This window comes from Mytilus edulis, chromosome 4, assembly GCF_963676685.1.
Source record: "Mytilus edulis chromosome 4, xbMytEdul2.2, whole genome shotgun sequence".
Classification (NCBI taxonomy): domain Eukaryota; kingdom Metazoa; phylum Mollusca; class Bivalvia; order Mytilida; family Mytilidae; genus Mytilus; species Mytilus edulis.
In genome coordinates, this window is record NC_092347.1 from 10,562,058 (window position 1) to 10,583,710 (window position 21,653).

At 33.6% G+C, this 21,653-nt stretch overlaps 1 protein-coding gene across 4 annotated transcripts; it reads right to left on the reverse strand.

Annotated features, from left to right (window-relative positions):
- Positions 1-5,602: 5,602 nt before the first annotated feature.
- On the reverse strand, positions 5,603-14,944 carry LOC139518924 (uncharacterized). 4 transcript variants are annotated; one of them, XM_071310616.1, is made up of 2 exons: positions 14,277-14,944; positions 5,603-7,867 (listed from the first exon to the last, which is right to left on the reverse strand). In XM_071310616.1, exon 2 carries the CDS (start codon positions 7,855-7,857, stop codon positions 5,788-5,790), a length of 2,070 nt encoding a protein of 689 aa, XP_071166717.1. In that variant the 5' UTR covers positions 7,858-7,867; positions 14,277-14,944; the 3' UTR covers positions 5,603-5,787. The 4 variants fall into 4 exon arrangements, with proteins under 4 accessions (XP_071166717.1, XP_071166715.1, XP_071166714.1 ...); XM_071310614.1 differs by lacking the exon at positions 14,277-14,944 and adding an exon at positions 12,107-12,199; XM_071310613.1 differs by lacking the exon at positions 14,277-14,944 and adding an exon at positions 11,948-11,994.
- Positions 14,945-21,653: the final 6,709 nt, after the last annotated feature.

Sequence of the window (21,653 nt, forward strand, 5' to 3'; positions counted from 1 at the left end):
ACAAAAGGTAGATCGGGATATTGATTCGACGACTGAAGAGGCATTACATAGTAACTTTTAAGCTGAATATTTCCAAATGTAGATGACCTGGATGCTTTGTATATAGATGCCTTATATTCTGAAGTTTTAATCTGTCATGGCCTTTTTCATTGACCTAATTTTAAAGGTTCACGTAACTACTTAAGGAAGGAGGTTTAAAGTTTTTGTCATGTTAGCTTCTCCCGTGTGAATACCAAAGTAATATGATTACTATATTTGGTATGATCATACCTTGTCAGGTCCTCATGACTGTCAGACAGTTTTCACTTGAACTCGACATCATTTCGTGTATTGGTTAACAAGGGATTGTAGGTGTTCATGTCCATCTGTCAGTTGAAATCTGACCCTGGCTTCATTGAACTATATTTCGAAATTATTTTATTTCTCAGATATTTTAAACAATAGCTAGGTGAATTATGTTTGGTATATTGAAACGCTTCTTCGGTTTCTATGGTCTTGCAGTCTTCGCGCTGAGTTGCAGCCCAGGCTGGTAAAATTGCTCTAGGGCCTGTAAAAATTATATCTACAGGCCAACAGAATCTTAACTAAAAAAAAATTAAAAATTGAGCCCCGGGCCTGTAGATTTAAGAGGGGGGGCAAGGGGGGTCCCAATAACAGCAAAACAGCAAATTGATTTGGCTCATAACAGATAACAAGGAATTAAAATGGACCAAAAACAGATAACAGTAAATGAAATATTAAAATTATTCGGTCTTTGACAAATCAGTATTTCTTATTACGGATATAATCCTTTGTAATGCATTCCATTTTTTATGACTATGTTTTTAGTATTAATTTATGTATCTAGAATGTGTTTAAATTACTACTCAATATATTATAATATTTTTTATACGCTCGTTTACGGAACGTATTATGGTATAATGTTGTCCGTCTGTTGTCAACATGTCGGACATTAATTCAAAAAACTCTTTAACCATTTGCATTAAACTTTGGGAAATTGTTTATATATATTGACGTGAGCTCCCTTTTTTTTTTTTTTTTTGTTGTTGTTTTTTTTTGTTTTTGTTTTTTTTTTTATAAATTTTAGATTTTAAGTTTCCGGGTAATGGGTTTTTATTCAATAAAATTGGTGTTTTTTTTCCTCAATTTTCTGATAATATCTCAAAAATGCTTTCACAAAGCAAGGAATTTGGGTGAATTGTTTATATCTATTAACATGAGGTAACTTTCAATTTCTATAAATTTTAGATTTTACGTTTCCGAGTGAACGGGTTTTATTAATTAAAAAGGGGTGATTTTCCAGTTTTCAGACATTAACACAAAAATGTTTTCAGCAGTTCTCATGAAACGTTGGTGTATTGTTTATATATATTGACTGAAGCTCCCTTTGTTGCTAATAAAAAAAAGTGACCTAAATCAGTTTGAATATTCTGACTTTTTCTAAATGACCATTTAATGAGGTGTGTGAATTTTTCTTAATAAAACTATGAGGCAAAGTGGTATATAGGGTAGAAAAATCAAAAGCACCAATTATAAGCATGCAATTTATCAAGTACTTTTTGACACTCTAAAAGCAATTTATTCCACTATTTTCAAAGGCCTTATTTGAACAATTTTTTAATCAGCTGAGGTTTTTGATTGTACCAAGTGTACTAGTAAGTAGAATACATAGTTTAGTAGGGAAACAATGGCTTGAAACGAAATAAATCTTTGTTTGTAATGAGTTATGTGCAGCTTCGGACCCAAGTACATGGTTGGAACTTTCATTGTACAATGCATTTGGTTCTGCTTTGAAAAGAATCACAGAGCTGAGTCTATGTACCATATTATATAAAAGGTTAAGTGGTTGTTAGGACCTAGTCCTTAATTGAGATCCTTGTCAGATATTCCTGGCCATATGTTTTCCTCTTTGTCATATTAAGAATTGTTTTAATTTAATATGTTCGTACGGAAAACAAGGAACATTATTCTCATACAAAAAATTAAGATAATTCTAAATACACATTCATAAAAAAAATGGAATTTATTACAAAGGATAATCATATGATATACTTGAATTGTCCTGGACCACACTTCTGTGATGGGTATATGTTAATGGAATCCTTCTCTGAATACGGAACAAACATATCAGTAGTGGTAGACCCCAATGGCCAATGATCTTCAATTTATACCGAATATTGACTGTCAAAACAAATGCTAACATTCCAATTTCCAATAACAGTTAACAGCAAATACATTATCACAATAACAGATAACAAAAAAAATAAAAGCCCAATAACAGCTAACAAAGAATAAGACAATAACAGCTAACAGCAAATATATTTTCAAAATAACAGATAACAAAGAATTAAATTGCCCCATAACAGCATAACAGTTAAACCCCTTGCCCCCCCTCATTTAAGAGTTCGTCGTGAATACTGGTCTTGTATGGCATAGTTTATATGACCCTTACCTCATTTTCATGGTTCATTGGTCAATGATAAGGTTTTGACATTTTGGCGTTTATCAGATACTTAAGCGAAAGGTTAACTTATAGTTGGTGTATGGAATGATTGTAAAATGTCTGGGTGGTTCATATGACTTCGAACTAATTTTCCAGGTTCTTTGGTCACGTGTTTAGATTTAGAGATTCGCTCGAATACTTAAAATAGGGCCACTATGTTTAACGATTTTCATGTTACATGTCTGTCTGGCTAGGTTTACATGACATTGACCTCGTTTTCGTGGTTCATTGGTTAGTGGGAAGTTTGATCTGTTTGTCAGGTACTACTAGAAGCGGTAAGACTATTCATTATTTGATGGGCCTTTTTGGATTTATGGAATGATTGTTCGGTGTGCATGTCTGTCTGGCATGGTTCCTCAGACCTCATTTTCATAGAACATTGAAACAGTTCAATTTATATGATGCTTGTATAAAAACTTTCCTTTTCCTGACATTCAACATGAAATGATATGAATAACAGGCGAGACATTGCTGTCTGACAAGGTTCATTCACATTAGCCTCCTTATCATGGTTCAGTGACCATGAACGTTTATATTAAGTTTTCGTAGATGACAAACGAAAACTATTTACAACTATATATTGGTCAATTATAGATGTGTAAAATAGAGCAACTGCATTGATTACAAATTCGTCTTCTTCGGTTTATCATTAGTTTTTTTATACGACTGCTTTTGGGATCGTATAATAGTATCATGTCGTCGTCGTCCGAAGATCCTTTGATTTCTGGACAATAACTTTAATTGAAGTAAATGGTTTTCCATGAAATTTTTAAAGAAGGTTCAATACCACAAAAGGAAAGTTGGGGATGATGGTCCAAACCGTTTAGGAATTGGGGTCCCAAACTGACAAGCATTTTTCTGGTTTCAGGATAATAACTTGTGTATAAATATTTTGATATCTCTGAAATTGTACCACAATGTTTGATACCACACGTAGAAAGTTTGGATTCATTTTAGGGGTTATGGGGCCAACAGTTTAGGAATTAAGGGTAAAGAAGGGGCCAAAAACAAGCATTTTTTTCTAATTTCCACAATAACTTGTGTGCAATTGTATGGATCTCTCTGGCATTGGACCACAAGGTATTTGATTTTGCCATGTGATTAGGGACTTTCCAAATTGATCTTCCTCTAAGTTCAGTATTTTTGTGATTTTACTTTTTCCATATAACAAAAGGGAAGGTTGGGATTGAGTTTTGGGTTTATTGCCACAAGCATGTAGGAATTAAGGGCAAACACCAGCATTGTTCTAGTTTCCAGAAAAAACTTGTGTTTAAGTGTATGGTTCTCTCTGAAATTGTACTCCAAGGTTTCATACTACAAACGTAAGGCTGGGATTGAATTTTGGGGTTATTGCTCCAAGGGCGTTTCAAAAAGTGTGTGTGTGTGGGGGGGGGGGGTCCCAATTTTTAAAAGTGATTCGTATTTTTTTTTTTTTAATTTTTCAAATTTCAAAGTTCTGAAAAGTTTCAAGAAGCAATCTTCAATTGCACAGTATAGCGCAATAGATTTGAAAAAATGTTTGACCACAATTATTTTGTATCAGAAACCTGAATTATGCCAAAAATTGAATCACAATCCAAATTCAGACAGTATCAAGCTTGAATAATTTATATTGTGTCCGAATTTGCCCCAACTGTTCAGGGTTCGACCTCTGCGATCATATCAGGCTGCGCCCAGCGAAGCATTTTATTCCAACACGAGACCGAAGTCGAAAAGTCGAGGCATAGCAATTTAATCGTGGATTCAACAACTCAGTTCTGTTGGTGGTTATAATACATCTTCTAGGAATTTTAATATTATTTGGACAACTTCTTCAAGAGAGATCATCAGGAACAAACTTTTTTTTTTGTATTCTTATTTTTCGCCTTTTCCGACAACTTTGTTTTGTAGTTACTATTTACACACAGTTAGTTAACTTAATTTGTAAATAAAATAGACAAATAGATATATATTATGATAGCAGAATTTTTACTTACAAGTAAATCAAAACACAAACAAAAAGCTCAAGAAAGCGAAGTGTCATACAATGTGATCAAACTTGGAAAGAAAAGTTTAAAGGGAAAGAATCTGAAAAACCTATCTCAGATAACTAGGCATGGTTTTTGTTTTTGCAGTTTACTATTTACATCAGTTCAATTTTTGACGTCCATCTCTCCGCCTCTGAAATTTATATTTCTAACCACATGTATAAGTACTGGTCAGATTAGGTACACCCTTTGAAGCTTTCTCTATTATGGCATTTGACGTTTGGTGAACATCCTGAACTATTCGATTGAATTTCGTCGATATTGATCAAACCCATACTGAAATCCGTATGTTACGATTCATTCAGCTTGTCAAGTGCCAATATTGGAAAGAAAGAAAATTAAATGGGGATTGTGTCCTTCTGACACATTTGCATACAACGTTATAAAGGGACAAAACTCGAGAACGATAAGAGTGACTTTACCTAAATTCATTCTTGATATAAACATTTTGTAAAAGTTTCATAAAATTTGGTTAGTGCAAACTTTAGTTAGAAAACGGAAACGAAACATCAGCATTTTGAGTTCCATTTGTAAAAGGCATAACTCTAGAAAGGCTAAAATTCAAACTTGATCTGTGGTTTGTGGTAATAAGCATTATTTATATAAGTTTCATAACATTTGGTAAAAAAAGTAATGCCACCAAAATTCAAACTTGATCGGTGTTTTGAAAATTTGAAGATTTCTATGATTAACTATGAGTCTTCTATCCTTGATTCCTTAAGAGTTCAGATTACTTTGATGTACTTAAAGTTACTGTATAGTATGGTATTTTAACAATGAGAGCAACACAACCACTCAACATACGAAAGAAAAAACTGTAAAAAATAGTTGAAAAATGTATAGAGTCATCAGACAAACAGTAAGCACAAGAACAGCTATAATCATAAAGACAAAAGTAAACGCCAGTCCGATCTCGGAGAATTTGTAGCCAATGAAATTTCACAAGTAACGGTTGTACATATTTCTCACAACTAAAACGATTCAAATCAGAATAATCCTTGTCAAAACAAATTTTCGATTTGATACAATGTGTTTAAGGCTTATAGGGTACAACAAAATAAGGAATTATCAATCCAAGTCTCACAATTTATTAATGGTTAATGCCAAGCGTTTTCAATAATTTCATAAAACAAAATGCATAGGAGGCAGTTTTATATTTATATAAATGCCCTTTCAGTTAGGTTTGGGTTATAATTGTAAAAGTATATGATTTTTCTGATAACATTTCGCGTAGCTATCCATTTATAATATATTGATTCAATCAGTTAAACTTTGAATTATATTGTTATAATCTTCTATGGAACCCAATCGTATTGTCTCTTGAAATTCATCTATATAACCAACTTTATTCAGCTGTCGTAGCTGTTTTCCTCTGGTAGCCAAGTCTAAAATGCTACTTCCATCTTTAGCTATTTGTTGAACGTCTGCTCCATTCCTTTTGAGGAAATTAAAGACATCCCATCGACCACATACTGCAGCACAGCTAGCCGGATTCCACATGAAAGAGTTGCATGCTGATATCTTTTCTGGCATCTGGTTCAGAAGTCCTTCAAATTGTTTCAAGTTGCCACTAAGTGCAGAAAAATGCAGGACAGAGTTATTGTTCTTGTCGGTGGATTCGATTTTAAAGCCATGTGATTTGGCAAATTCTATAATTTCTATTTCTCCACTAAGATAGGCTTTATGTAATATATTACAACCTTGTTCATCAGTATCGCTAGTGTCGGACCCAACATACATCAAACGTTCGACAAGCCTATACAATCCTATTGCACATGCTCTTATTAACGCTGTAGCACCTCTGTGGTCACGTTCATTGGCATCGGCTCCGCGCATCAGAAGATGTTCCGCTAAATCTTCATGATAATTGTCAATTGCTATGTGTAAAGGCAATTCTCCACTTTGTGACTTTGATTCTACATCTGCACCTCTCTGTATCAACAAGTCGACGATTTCAGTACTTCCAGTTTTAGCGGCTGCATGTATAACCTTTCGCCCTTGATACACGTCCGCATCGCAGTCTATACCATCGCGAAGCAGATCTTCAAAAATGGATGCATTTTTTCCAATGACACTTTCATATAATGTGATACTATCTGGCACAGCCCCAGCTTGCTTCAGTCGGAGATAATCGTCAAACTTCCCGGTCGCAGCCACCCATTGCATGGTCTTATCCAGTTGTTTCTGAGTCCATGATTGGTGCGATAACACTCTGTCAAGGAGTATTGAATCACCACCCATTATGGCTGATCTAATGAACGAAAACGGAAATATCTTTACTCTAGGAGCGAAAAGCAGGTAGATCTCAATAAGCGATTTTCTACAAGAATATTCTAATATCAATATATACTGCAATTCCATAAAATCTTTAGTACAGTATTTTGTCATGAACGTCAACACCGGAGATAACATATTTTGTCTAGGGGGCGAGTGTGTGACAAGACAATAAAGAAAAGATTTAGGTCTTTTTTTTGTGGACTTTAAATCAACAACGGTAAACATTTTTCTTTCTTTGTCCTCCTCTGCCAGTTCATCCGCATATCGACTTATATACTTAAAGAATTTGTTACAGAAAGTGTCGTCAGTCCACATTCTATTAGCTAGAGTATTGTAGACGTGGCCTTTACATATCTCGTCAATAAAAATCTCATATACTGAATCTTCGTCATGCTCACCAATCGAAACAGATACTTTTCGATCACCATAGTCATCAATTTTCATGATTTGCGGACGAGTGTGGCAATATCGGTACAGAAATACAGGTGTTGCTAGAGCCAACGCACGATACTGTCTTTTACCACAGTAAGAATGGGTGACTGCATCTAAGATGAATTCGTTTAAGAAAGCATATTTTTCTCCTTCAGTTGATGGTTTTGAGAAAAAAGGTCCACGGCCTTCACTATCCACTTCTGTTAGTTTGTCAGCTGCTGTTTTAATCTGATCATGGTACAGAAACATTCTTTCCAAATCCATAGTCTTGGCAACGTATTGAAATGATCGTATCCATGCCTCTTCTTCCAATTCTTTCGGAAGATCTCTCCACTTGAACGATTTTGGAACCATATCTATGGAAAATGAGCCACCGTTAGCAAAAGCATACATCAAAACGCAGAATCGAATTCTGTCTTCACGTTCATTCCACAGTGAATCTATTGACCTTACCCAATCAGCTAGGTTTTTCTCTAAAAATAATTTTGGTAAAGGCGGAATGTCACAAAATGGTGGATCATCAGTTGGGTCTTTAATAAGAGATTGTAACACTGAAGGCGGTCGTTCATCATTTTCAATGTCAATATCTAGTGCATCATCACTTGAATTCATTTCCATATCAAATGCCCTGAAATAAAACAAAATTAAAATCGATTAATCGATCGTGATCATGCCAAGATAGATCTGAGTTATTTAGATTGTAACATACCAAAGCATCATTGATGCAGAATAACAAACATTTGAAATGTTTACCCATTGGTCTAATAGCTTCTAGCGTTATCAATGTACATCCTGGACTTTCAAAAATTATATATATATATATATTCGGGTTTGAGCGTTCCAGTATATGAGGGGGGGCAAGGGGTTTAACTGTTATGCTGTTATGGGGCAATTTAATTCTTTGTTATCTGTTATTTTGAAAATATATTTGCTGTTAGCTGTTATTGTCTTATTCTTTGTTAGCTGTTATTGGGCTTTTATTTTTTTTGTTATCTGTTATTGTGATAATGTATTTGCTGTTAACTGTTATTGGAAATTGGAATGTTAGCATTTGTTTTGACAGTCAATATTCGGTATAAATTGAAGATCATTGGCCATTGGGGTCTACCACTACTGATATGTTTGTTCCGTATTCAGAGAAGGATTCCATTAACATATACCCATCACAGAAGTGTGGTCCAGGACAATTCAAGTATATCTTATGATTATCCTTTGTAATAAATTCCATTTTTTTTATGAATGTGTATTTAGAATTATCTTAATTTTTTGTATGAGAATAATGTTCCTTGTTTTCCGTACGAACATATTAAATTAAAACAATTCTTAATATGACAAAGAGGAAAACATATGGCCAGGAATATCTGACAAGGATCTCAATTAAGGACTAGGTCCTAACAACCACTTAACCTTTTATATAATATGGTACATAGACTCAGCTCTGTGATTCTTTTCAAAGCAGAACCAAATGCATTGTACAATGAAAGTTCCAACCATGTACTTGGGTCCGAAGCTGCACATAACTCATTACAAACAAAGATTTATTTCGTTTCAAGCCATTGTTTCCCTACTAAACTATGTATTCTACTTACTAGTACACTTGGTACAATCAAAAACCTCAGCTGATTAAAAAATTGTTCAAATAAGGCCTTTGAAAATAGTGGAATAAATTGCTTTTAGAGTGTCAAAAAGTACTTGATAAATTGCATGCTTATAATTGGTGCTTTTGATTTTTCTACCCTATATACCACTTTGCCTCATAGTTTTATTAAGAAAAATTCACACACCTCATTAAATGGTCATTTAGAAAAAGTCAGAATATTCAAACTGATTTAGGTCACTTTTTTTTATTAGCAACAAAGGGAGCTTCAGTCAATATATATAAACAATACACCAACGTTTCATGAGAACTGCTGAAAACATTTTTGTGTTAATGTCTGAAAACTGGAAAATCACCCCTTTTTAATTAATAAAACCCGTTCACTCGGAAACGTAAAATCTAAAATTTATAGAAATTGAAAGTTACCTCATGTTAATAGATATAAACAATTCACCCAAATTCCTTGCTTTGTGAAAGCATTTTTGAGATATTATCAGAAAATTGAGGAAAAAAAACACCAATTTTATTGAATAAAAACCCATTACCCGGAAACTTAAAATCTAAAATTTATAAAAAAAAAAACAAAAACAAAAAAAAAAAACAACAAAAAAAAAAAAAAAAAGGGAGCTCACGTCAATATATATAAACAATTTCCCAAAGTTTAATGCAAATGGTTAAAGAGTTTTTTGAATTAATGTCCGACATGTTGACAACAGACGGACAACATTATACCATAATACGTTCCGTAAACGAGCGTATAAAAAATATTATAATATATTGAGTAGTAATTTAAACACATTCTAGATACATAAATTAATACTAAAAACATAGTCATAAAAAATGGAATGCATTACAAAGGATTATATCCGTAATAAGAAATACTGATTTGTCAAAGACCGAATAATTTTAATATTTCATTTACTGTTATCTGTTTTTGGTCCATTTTAATTCCTTGTTATCTGTTATGAGCCAAATCAATTTGCTGTTTTGCTGTTATTGGGACCCCCCTTGCCCCCCCTCGTATATGGTTATAGTAATACAGAAGTTAGCTTCAATCTCACAAAAGTGCTAGTTTCATTTAATCGTTTACATTTTCAACTTAACATAAAAATTAATGATCATTTTAATAACATCGTAAATTAATATTGCTGATTTTAGTAGGTAAAGCATTGAATTAAAATTCATACAACAAACGTGTTGTTTTCAATTTTTTTCCTACATGTTATAAAAAAAACTTTCAAAGATTTGAAACAAGGTAGAATTTGATAGAGCAGAGAAGAAATAACACAATGAAATACACGTCATGCTAGAATGAAAACGGGATACCTTGCTCATTAATTATAATACCAGAATCCATAACCGGGGACCTAGTGAAGGACTTCTGATAATACTGATGATGAAAATTGGAACAAAAACTATTACTGGAAGGATATCATTGGAACAAAAACTATTACTGGAAGGACATCATTGGAACAAAAACTATTACAGGAAGGACTGGAACAAAAACTATTACTGGAAGGATTGGAACAAAAACTATTACAGGAAGGACATCATTGCAAGTTAAATGTACACTTTGTGCTGTCTTACTCATCTTTGTTCTTCTGTTTTCAAGAGAATATGAAAAGTTGTTTCAGAAACCCAAGACGATTTAAAACATGCATTAAGGTGGTACCCAACACTTTCACTAAAATTAATTTGGCTCGTTTAATTTTCATAAAATTTTGTCAAAGTATTTACTTTGACACATAAACAAAAATATAAAAATTTGAAAAAATTTGAACCAACCGTTTTGTCAGAAAAATTACACTGGTTATATAGCAATTTGACAAACACTAATTTTGATCATTGAGAAGCTTAATATTCCCTTATTAAAACAACACAATGTGATTAAAACGTTTAGCGGATTTTATAGAGTTATCTCCCTGTAGTGTTAGGTACCACCTTAATGCAATGTACACCAAATTGATTTAACTGCGAATTGTTTGATTGATTGATTGATTTATCGATTGATTAATTGATTGATTGATTGTTTGTTGATTGACGTCCACTCACTGGCAAATATTGCATGCAGTTTCATGGCGATTTTCATAATGCAGTGCAAACTAGCATCAATCAAAATATTAACATGAGTATGTTTACCAGTAAGTGTATTCTACTAATGCAGTAGTAATTCTCGATTATATCTGAAAATATTTGAATTATAAATGTAGGTACAATCATATGCATCTATATTTAATACATGTACCATCAATTTAACTCAAAGGCCACTAACTGTGTTTTTATCTTGCAGTTGCCACAAGAACTTATGACTTCCTTTTTAATTATATTGTATACACTGCTATTTGATTGTTAAAATATGATATTTTTAGACGCAGTTTATGAATTGTTTTACAACAATTAATCAATTTTAGACAGTTTCCACACTGTTGGTATTTACATATTTTAGGTCCATTGCTCAAGGTCTTCTAAAACATTTTTTAAATTGTGATTGTGTAATTGATTTGGTTATGTTTACAGAGTCTTACAGACTCAGTCTTACTTGAAAAAGTGCAACATGCAGTTTGAAACAATTCCCAACCAGACACAAAGGGATAGTTGACGTCAGTGTTAGGACACAAGTTAGTCTGCTATTAAGGTGGAGAAAGCTGAAGTACTCCGAGAGAACCACCATGCTGCTTAGCTGAACAGACACCCAAAAGAGACATCTGCAGAATGATATTCTTTTCAACAGTCTGAGGCTATCAATTACCAATTCTTGTTTCAACTCTATCCGCGGTATCAGAGATCTGTGTGGAAGGGTAATCAAGGGTGAAAACAACTACCACCCTTCGTCCTGAAATTCCAGCGACCCCAAGTCAGAACCGAACCCGAGATCTTAAGCACCATAACTGTTGGTCTAAACTCGTGTCATTGATTGTAATAGACCTCATTCTGTCACATGTACCCACTTCCTGACCAGGAACAAATATATTGTAAATATACTGTTCCAAGTCTGACTTATAATGGTTTACTTTTACAACTTGAATTGTTACTTGAATGAGAGAGTTGTCTCATTGGCACCCATGCCACATCTTCTATTAATATCTATATAATCATGAATTTATAATAAACCGAAAATAGCCGGCATATATCATTGGAGGTCAGGAGTGATCTCATAATCTACTTTCACCTAAATTAAATAATGAATTTCTATATTGATCGTGGTTGATAGCACTGCCTTTGTTTGCTTGACAATTTCATTCGTTCAAACATATATTGTAAGATTCTTACCTGATGCATGGAACAGAAAAAAATGTTGTTACTATAAATAGGAACAAAGATTTTCCCAAAATTTTCCCTTCTATAAATTGTTGTCAATCTCGGATTGAATGCGTTTTATTTCCGGAAAATAAAGGTGTCAGTATTCACCTCAGAAACTTACAAAACCTTTGAATAGACTTCTTAAGAAGGGATATAATTACGATACTGTTGTCAAGTCATTAAAGATTGCATATTTTGGCGTTAATATTGAGTCACTAATAAGGTCTTTGCATCGGAACTAAACATATTATTCTAAAAACAGTTGTTGGCATGACACGGGTTATGTTCTTCTCATATATGTTATGATGGTAAGATACTTAACCCCTAACGGGAAGGATTGTGCCTGATGTTCATATGATGAAATCATAATCTTTCAGTCAGTTTAATTGAAGTCTGGAGCTGGCATGTCAGTTAACTGCTAGTAGTCTGTTGATATTTATGTATTATTGTCATTTTGTTTATTTTCTTTGGTTACATCTTCTGACATCAGACTCGGACTTCTCTTGAACTGAATTTTAATGTGCGTATTGTTATGCGTTTACTTTTCTACATTGGTTAGAGGTATAGGGGGAGGGTCTAGATCTCACAAACATGTTTAACCCCGCCGCATTTTTGCGCCTGTCCCAAGTCAGGAGCCTCTGGCCTTTGTTAGTCTTGTATTATTTTAGTTTTAGTTTCTTGTGTACAATTTGGAAATTAGTATGGCGTTCATTATCACTGGACTAGTATATATTTGTTTAGGGGCCAGCTGAAGGACGCCTCCAGGTGCGGGAATTTCTCGCTACATTGAAGACCTGTTGGTGACCCTCTGCTGTTGTTTTTTATTTGGTCGGGTTGTTGTCTCTTTGACACATTCCCCATTTCCATTCTCAATTTTAGTATATAACTGGTTTACAGAATATAGAATAATGGACACAAATGCAGAATGAAGGACTAAAATATAGAGAACAGAGAAAGCTGTGTAAAAAGAAGAAGAAAAATAGAGAAATAGATGGCAAAAAAATTAAAGAAGAGAGAAAAATAAAGAATAGAGAATAAAGGGGTCAGACTGAAATACAGAAATGAGAAAAGGGATAAAGATAAATAAAGAATAGAAAAAAATGTCTAAAAAGAAATGAAGGATCCTCATGATCCCGACCCTCATTGGAGGCACACTATTTAGACTGTTCGTAGTAGCCCCAGCATATATATATGTGCTTCATAGGATGTTCCTTTAAACAGAGACATATATATGTCTCTGCTTTAAACAATAGCATGATTCGTTCAACTGGAAAAGTTTTCAGTTCTGTTTCACAACTATCATAGTTTTACAAGTGAGATAACATAGGCAAATATAAGTAAAAATAGTATTTTCATGCTAATTACCTCTATAAGTAGTCATACGTACAATAATTTCTGTCAGTTTCAAGTTGTATTTTTGTAGAAAAGAACGGTGAAAATAAACAAGGGCACTGAGTAAGGCGAAATAGAACAGTTTCTAAAAAGACCAAATACAATTTACACAATTGTTTTATATGTCTCTGTTAATGGCGAGCTTCCATTCAGTATTACGCTAGGGCCACCACCGGACAGCAAGCGAAGTTGGAACAGTTGTTTTAACTTCGGAAAAATATGAGTAAACGGTTTGACAAAAATTTCAGAATGCAACCCACATATGGATGTGGCGATGATGTAAGTTATATGAGAGAGAGAGATATATTTTATTTCCAATAGTGGATCCATTACATGCATAATCAGTACATTGATTGTTTTATCACACAATTGCGATAGACAAGAAACAAAAATAAAAATAGAAATACGTTTGACAAAAAACATGAAATATAAATTGAGTTAATAATAAATGTAGTCCCATATCAAAACCTGAATGTTAAGTGATTATTGACCATGCACAAGAAGCAGCATCACATCCATTATAGAAAAATAACTTCGAGTTAAGTCCTTCCTCGTGGCTGATGCATATGAGCAAATAGCTGTTGTTCATATGCAGGAGTCACCAAGGGCAGGTGCTTAAAGGACACTCAAGCCTATTCACAGAAATCTGAAAAATTTAAACATTTTACAACACAAGCAAGCATAAACTAATACTTACAAAAAAATACTATATTATATGTATTAGGTTCAGAAGGTAGATGCTAAATACCTTTTCTACAGATGCCTTCTGTTGATCTTATGTTATGAATGGGGCATATTGACCTCATGTGGCCCTTATAGCATTATCAGTTCAGCGACTGCTAAGGTAGATCGTCGGTATATATCTCATCAGCTAGTCTTTTCTTGTACTTTGTAAAAATGAAGAATTTACTTTGCTCTTTTTTAAAATTAAACAAACAGTATATGGATCACCTTTTAATAGCAAAAAGTCGTGCAAAATTGTCCAAATTTGCATACATTGTTCATGAAAACACATTTTTGTGAATAAAAAGACATATTTTAGATATAATTTTGATATAATGTATAAGAAGATAGGTTTATAATATGCTTTAACCCCGCCACATTCTCTCTCTCTATATATGTGCCTGTCCCAAGTCCGGAGCCTGTAATTCAGTGGTTGTCATTTGTTAAATGTGTTACATTTTTGTTTTTCGTTCATTTTTTGTACATCAATTAGGCCGTTCGTTTTCTCGTTTGAATTGTTTTACATTGTTATTTCGGGGCCTTTTATAGCTGACTATGCGGTATGGGCTTTGCTCATTGTTGAAGGCTGTACGGTGACCTATAGTTGTTAATTTCTGTGTCATTTTGGTCTCTTGAGGAGAGTTGTCTCATGGAACAATCATACCACATCTTCTTTTTAATATTTAAGAAAATCCAGTATAATCAATTGGAGCTAAATGGCTAACTTGAAAAATTTATTCTTAAAAAAACAACATATTTTATATTTGTTACGATATAAATAACTCATATTTCTTCATTCAAATAAACAGCCTTACACATCACAAATTACAAATATCGCAAAACTCTCAGATATAGGTAAAAAAAAATAGACTGATTGTGTAGTGCTATTGTTACAATACAAGAATGACGAAAAACACCGAGTCTACCTTAAAACTACTTTTTTTTGGTCAAATAAATGTCTGACTTATGAGACCCAGGTGCTCCGCAGGGCGCAGCTTTATACGACCGCAGAGGTCGAACCCTGATCAGTTGGGGCAAGTATGGACACAGCATTCAAGCTTGATACAGTTCTGCATTTGGATTGTGATCAAATTTTTGACATAATTTGAGTTTCTGACACAAAACAAATGTCAAGATCCTACAAATCTATTGTGCAATATTGTGCAATTAAAGATTTCTTCTTCAAACTTTTCAAATTTGGGAGAAAAAAAATAAAAAACTACTACCCTTTTTTTTTTGCAATTAGTCCATTTCTTTATACATAATATACAAGTATAGTATAAGGTAGGTAAATCCGAACATACCCAACATTGTATGTTAAATTTTTTTGAGTTACCTCCCTACACTGCTTTTACTGAATTGTCTTAATTGTCCATTGACCAAAAACATAATTTCCCCCCTTTTTTTGCCCCTAATTCCAAAATATTTTGAGCCATAACCCCCAAAGTCATTAATAACCATCCCTCCATGGTATGGAAACTTGTGGTATAATTTCGGAGAGATTCCTACACTTAAACACAAGTTATTGTTTGAAAACAACAAAAGTGCTTATTTTTGGCCCCCTTTTTGGCCCCTAAATCCTAAACCTTTGGGACCATGACCCCCAAAATTAATCCAAACCTTTTACCTGTGGTATTAAACATTGTGATACAATTTCAGATCAATTGAAATACTATTACACAACTTGAAGTTGATATCCTGAAAGTCGAAAAATACTTTGGGGTCCCTAATTCCAAAACGGTTTGGACCATTATCCCAAAAATCAATCCCAACCTTCCTTTTGAGGTATTAAACTTTTTTATTACATTGGTTGCAATGAATTACATTGATTTCCCAGGTAGATAAAATCCGATAATTTCACATGTGAAATAAACGTGGTTATTTCACTCTCTGACGTCATACAACAATAGGCGTTGTCAAGACGTCGATAACGTCGGATAAAAACAAATTGTCAATGCGTAGGAAAAAGATATAGTTCCTTACATTTTCTACATTAATTTCATAAAAAAAGCCATTTGCCAATGTAATAAAAAGAATAACTAATCGCCGTATTTGAATATCAAAAATAAGACAACTTTTGACCGAACGCCGCTATGGATTAAACTCGTGCTGCGCACTCGTTTAATCCATGCGTCGTTCGGTCACGCGTTGTCTTATTTTTGATATTCAAATACGGCGATTAGTTATACTATAATTATTTACATAGAGATCCATACACTTAAACTAAAGTTATTGTCCGGACACCAAATGCGTCTTCGGATAACGACGCAGACAACATCATACCATCATTACCAAATGTCTGTAAAACAAGATTTACCATGTCCAAGATCTTTACCTCATTTCATGGACCATCGGAAGTACTACAAGCTAGAGGTAAACTTTTTATATCTGCAGTTTTGACTTTTCTATCTTTACACTACACTTCCACACAATCTTATCAAACAAAAGTTTTCCTATATATATATATTTAATTAAATGGTCGTTTGGTAAATCTGAATGCAAATATATTTGCTGCAACTCATTTTAAGCCTTCTTCTCCAATGAGAAAGGTAAATATATGCTAGATACACTTAACGGAGTGGCTATTTGTCCGGCTAGCCGGACGAATAGTGCCAGGGCTATTTGTCCGGCCATTGCAATGCGCATGTCATATAATGTGCTTTCGGAAGTGTGTGTAATATTATCTTCAGTAGCACCGAGGGGGCGCGTGTAATCCGATCACTGATTTTCAATTTTAAGATCATGGCTGAAAACGGCGATATCAATATTTGTGATAAATCTTGCAATTTTATCGGAATTTAACAATGAAAAACGATAGTATGAACTTCAAAAAATGATATAATCTTATGAAAGGGACTAAAGAAAGGGGGGGGGGGAGGTTACAACCTTGAAGGATGTTGGATATAGGATTATAAAAAGTGGGATAATGAAATACAGGGGACAACAAAGATGGGATTGGGAGAAAAAAAGAAAAGAGTAATTTGGGAAAAGGAGCACACCGTGTCATCCCGACCCCTCACGTAAATAAAATAAAATCCAACCTAGAATGTCTAAACACGATTTTAACAGTGTTGTTCACTTTTTTTTTCTTTTTTTTGGGGGGGGGGGGGGGCATTATAGAAAAATCTCCCATCTCTCACTCAAAATATGGATAACTTTATGTCAAGGGGTCTATAATTCTATTTGACAGCTACAGGCATAATAATTTTGTACCCTTTTCAGCTACGCAAAATCCTTTACGTTAACTTAAAATTCTCTACTGAGTCAAACAATACTTAAGTTTGTTTTACTAGTAATTTTTTCTCTCTACTTATTTGAAAATTTGGAATATATTATACATGATTTTTTTTATCATTATTCGTCATTGATTGGACAATATTCTGGTATGCAGTAAACAACAATTTCAATTACTAGTAACAAGATCAGGCCCTAACAATAAAGATTACAAACATATGTGCTACCCCCTGGTGCTGCTGAAGATAATATAACACGCACACACAAATAATGACATGCGCATTGTATTGGCCGGACAAATAGTCCTGGTACCAAACTCAGTAAAGACCAGTCTAAATTGCATTTATTGATAAATTTAACAACACTTACCGTTATCTTGATGATATTTTTTCGTTAAATAATCAAGAATTTTCTACCGAAATTTACCCAAAGGAATTGATTTTAAATAAATCAAATTTAAAAGGTAATAACTGTCCTCTTCCTAGATATATTTCGGTTTAAAACGAGAAACTCCACACTAAAATTTACGACAAAAGGAACTACTTTTTGTTCCCTATTGGTTATTTCCCCCTTTTTGGATGGTGATGTTTCTTCTGGCACCATCTTACGGTGTTTATATTTCACAACTCGTTCGCTATGCCTGTTTCTGTTGTGACGTTTTTGATTTTAACGAACGTAATCTATCAATGTATTACTGGTAAATTATTAAACCAGGGATTTCGTTATCACATATAACTTAAAACCTTTATTAAATTCTTCCATAGATATAAAAATTTGGTTGTACCTGTAGAAAACTTATTTCAAACGGGATAGCACATTTTTACGGAAATGTTGTTTACCGTGCCCGGAAAGGTAGAAACGATACAGATAAACTTATCGATCCTTTAAATAAACTTATTATAAAAGGTTACCAATTCAACACTGTAATTAGATCATTTAAAATTGTTTTTATTGGTATGAATATTGATTTTGTTATCAGTAAATTAAAAGCTTACTAAATATTATTGTTATATATCACCGTGTAGAACGCCACATGCGGGGTGTCGGCTATGTTTGACATGGGTGGCAATTTTGAAGCGACGAAAAAGTAACAAGGTAAGTTCAAGCATCAACATTTCTTATTTTTAGAACTCTCAGTACCATATAATGTATTGCACGGAAGGAACTGCAACACAATCTATTTCCTGAAAGCAGAAGCAGTCGTTTTCAGTGCTCAGTTTTCTCAAACACCTCGCCCTACTTTTCCGAGTTGCAGATTTTGAGGCTTTATATGCCAATTTCGGTATAAAAAAACTACTTTACACAGCTACCCTCCGTATAATTTATATAGAATTGTATTCCTCTCATTGACTTATACCAAATACCAGTTTCTTAGTTAAAATCCATTGGTTTTAAAACTGTTATTCATCAAAATATAAAGTGTCGCTCGGGGTGTCAGATTTTGCGTCGCAAGGGGTAGAGGCTTGTCATAAAAAAATACATATTTGCATGTAAATTAGCCTTCATATGATACATTTTATTTCAAACACATCTACTTTACCATGACAAAACAAGGATTTTTCATTTTGCCTGTTTTTGGTCTTATAAAAGATATGCTTTTGATTTCATTCACATCTACTTTACCATGACAAAATAAGGGTTTTTCATTTTGCCTGTTTTTGGTCTTACAAAACATGTGCTTTTGATTTCATTCATAGTAAAAATGGCTCAAAATATTTAGTTTCCAAGCTGGTAAACGATTTTTTCCTTTTCAGTCACTATCATGGTAAAAAAAGGCAAGGCTATGGCTTAATAAACCAAAACATGGTGGAAAATCACAAAATAGTCCTCAATATAAGTTATGCCTGAAGCCTCCACCAGCCAAAATGCATCATAGTTCATCACCAGGTTCATCTAAAAGCACTCGTGCACGCCGCCAAAAACCATCACTCCTAAAAGAATTAGAACACTCTCTCCAATGAAACACTCACCGGTATCTTTTTCAGCGAATGACAACACAACTTCAAGTAATCCTGAAGACGATGATACTACAATTGTCAATGAGAAAACAACGACTTGTACACAAATATACAACGGAACAGGTTTACAAGAAAATATGATTCAAGACAGTTATTTCGTTCGTAATCGCCCAGCTAGAACTACATAACTTAAGTTTGTAATTTTTCATCATAACAGTGTATGTGTGTTTGAATTAAAAAGTATCAGACAGAGATCGATTTATAAGAAAATGTATTCTTTTTTATGACAAGCCTCTACCCCTTGCGACGCAAAATCTGACACCCCGAGCGACACTTTATATTTTGATGAATAACAGTTTTAAAACCAATGGATTTTAACTAAGAAACTGGTATTTGGTATAAGTCAATGAGAGGAATACAATTCTATATAAGTGATACGGAGGTTAGCTGTGTAAAGTAGTTTTTATACCCAAATTGGCATATAAAGCCTCAAAATCTGCAACACGGAAAACTAGGGCGAGGTGTTTGAGAAAACTGAGCACTGAAAACGACTGCTTCTGCTTTCAGGAAATAGTTTATGTTGCGGTTCCTTCCGTGCAATACATTATATGGTACTGAAAGTTCTAAAAATAAGAAATTTTGATGCTTGAACTTACCTTGTTACTTTTTCGTCGCTTCAAAATTGCCACCTCATGTCAAACATAGCCGACACCCCGCATGTGGCGTTCTACACGGTGTATATACAAGTACTCATACATGGATCTATAAATCTGTCGATACCTGTATCTTGGCATTGTACAAGGTTATGTTTTTCTCTGACTGTTTATGACGTCTTTACACTAAATCCATTAGATGTTGGATGTGTACTGATTGATAATTAAGTCTAAGATGCATGATTTTTTTTAGTTGTTAGTGCCTTTGAACAAGCTGTCAGTAACTGCGAGTACTCTCAGATCTATACTTAGTGTCTTATTGTTATTGGGTTGTACAAGTACCCGGATACGTCCACATGTATTCGTTGTATTTGTATTTTTATCCATCTGATTGAGTTAAGCCTTTTTCAACTGATTTTTATAGTTCGTTTTTATGTTGTACTGTTACACCACATAATAAAGGTTTCTGACTCAAAATAAATGTGGTCAAATTTCTTAAAAATCGATTGCATAATACTGTGCATTTAAAGATTTCTTTTTGAAACTTTTCAAAATATTTAAAATTTGAAAAAAAACACAATTATAAACCCCTTAAAAAAATTTGAGAAAATTTTCTAGAAAATACAAAAATGCGTTTTTTGCCCCTAAAATTATTTTTGCCTTCATATGAAAATATACTCTCAGATGTTGTTTTAATATCAAATATACATATGCATATTCATGACATCTAATTAAGGATGGAGTATGAATACCACTGTCCCAGGTTCGGAGACTTTTATAGCGGACTATACGGTATGGGCTGTGCTCATTGTTGAAGGCCTTATGGTGACATATAGTGTTAATTTCTGTGTCATTTGGTCTCTTATGGAGAGTTGTCTCATTGGCAACCATACCATATCTTCTTTTTTTATATATATTTGATATATACATGTATAGGAATAATTGAAAGATATGTGAGTGTATCATCTTACTATCATCTCATTTTCACAGTTCATGGGTCATTTTCGTGTTTGTTTCTCAGATACTATAACTATATTTTGCACTTAGACTGTAAGGTGTATATGTTTGACTGGCATGGTTTATCAGACTTTTCCCCTATATTCATACTTCATTGTCAATGCAGAAACATATATATACTTTTCCCAGGTCAATATTAAATTTCTCCTGTTAATTTCATTTCTTTGATAATAGTCAACATATTTTGTGATGAAATGGTTGCAATCTGTAAATGTTTTTTCAGGCTGATTTTTCCATGACCCCATTGTCATGATTCATTGGTCAACATTGAGTTTTCATGGTTATGTCTGTTTTTCATATAGTTTTACTATTACTAAAAGCAAAGGTGCAGCTCTATTTGGCCTCTCCCACTAAAATAAGGTCTATTGACTTTAAAACTTCTCTGTTGTTGATTTGTTAAAAAATTGTGATTAGGTCAGTCTAAGGGAAACCACTTTTAGTCGGCTAATGATATATAGTATGCAGTACTATTGGCACATCTTATTTCCATGGTATTACAATCTAATTTTAACACTACATATGGTCCTTTTACTAAATGCT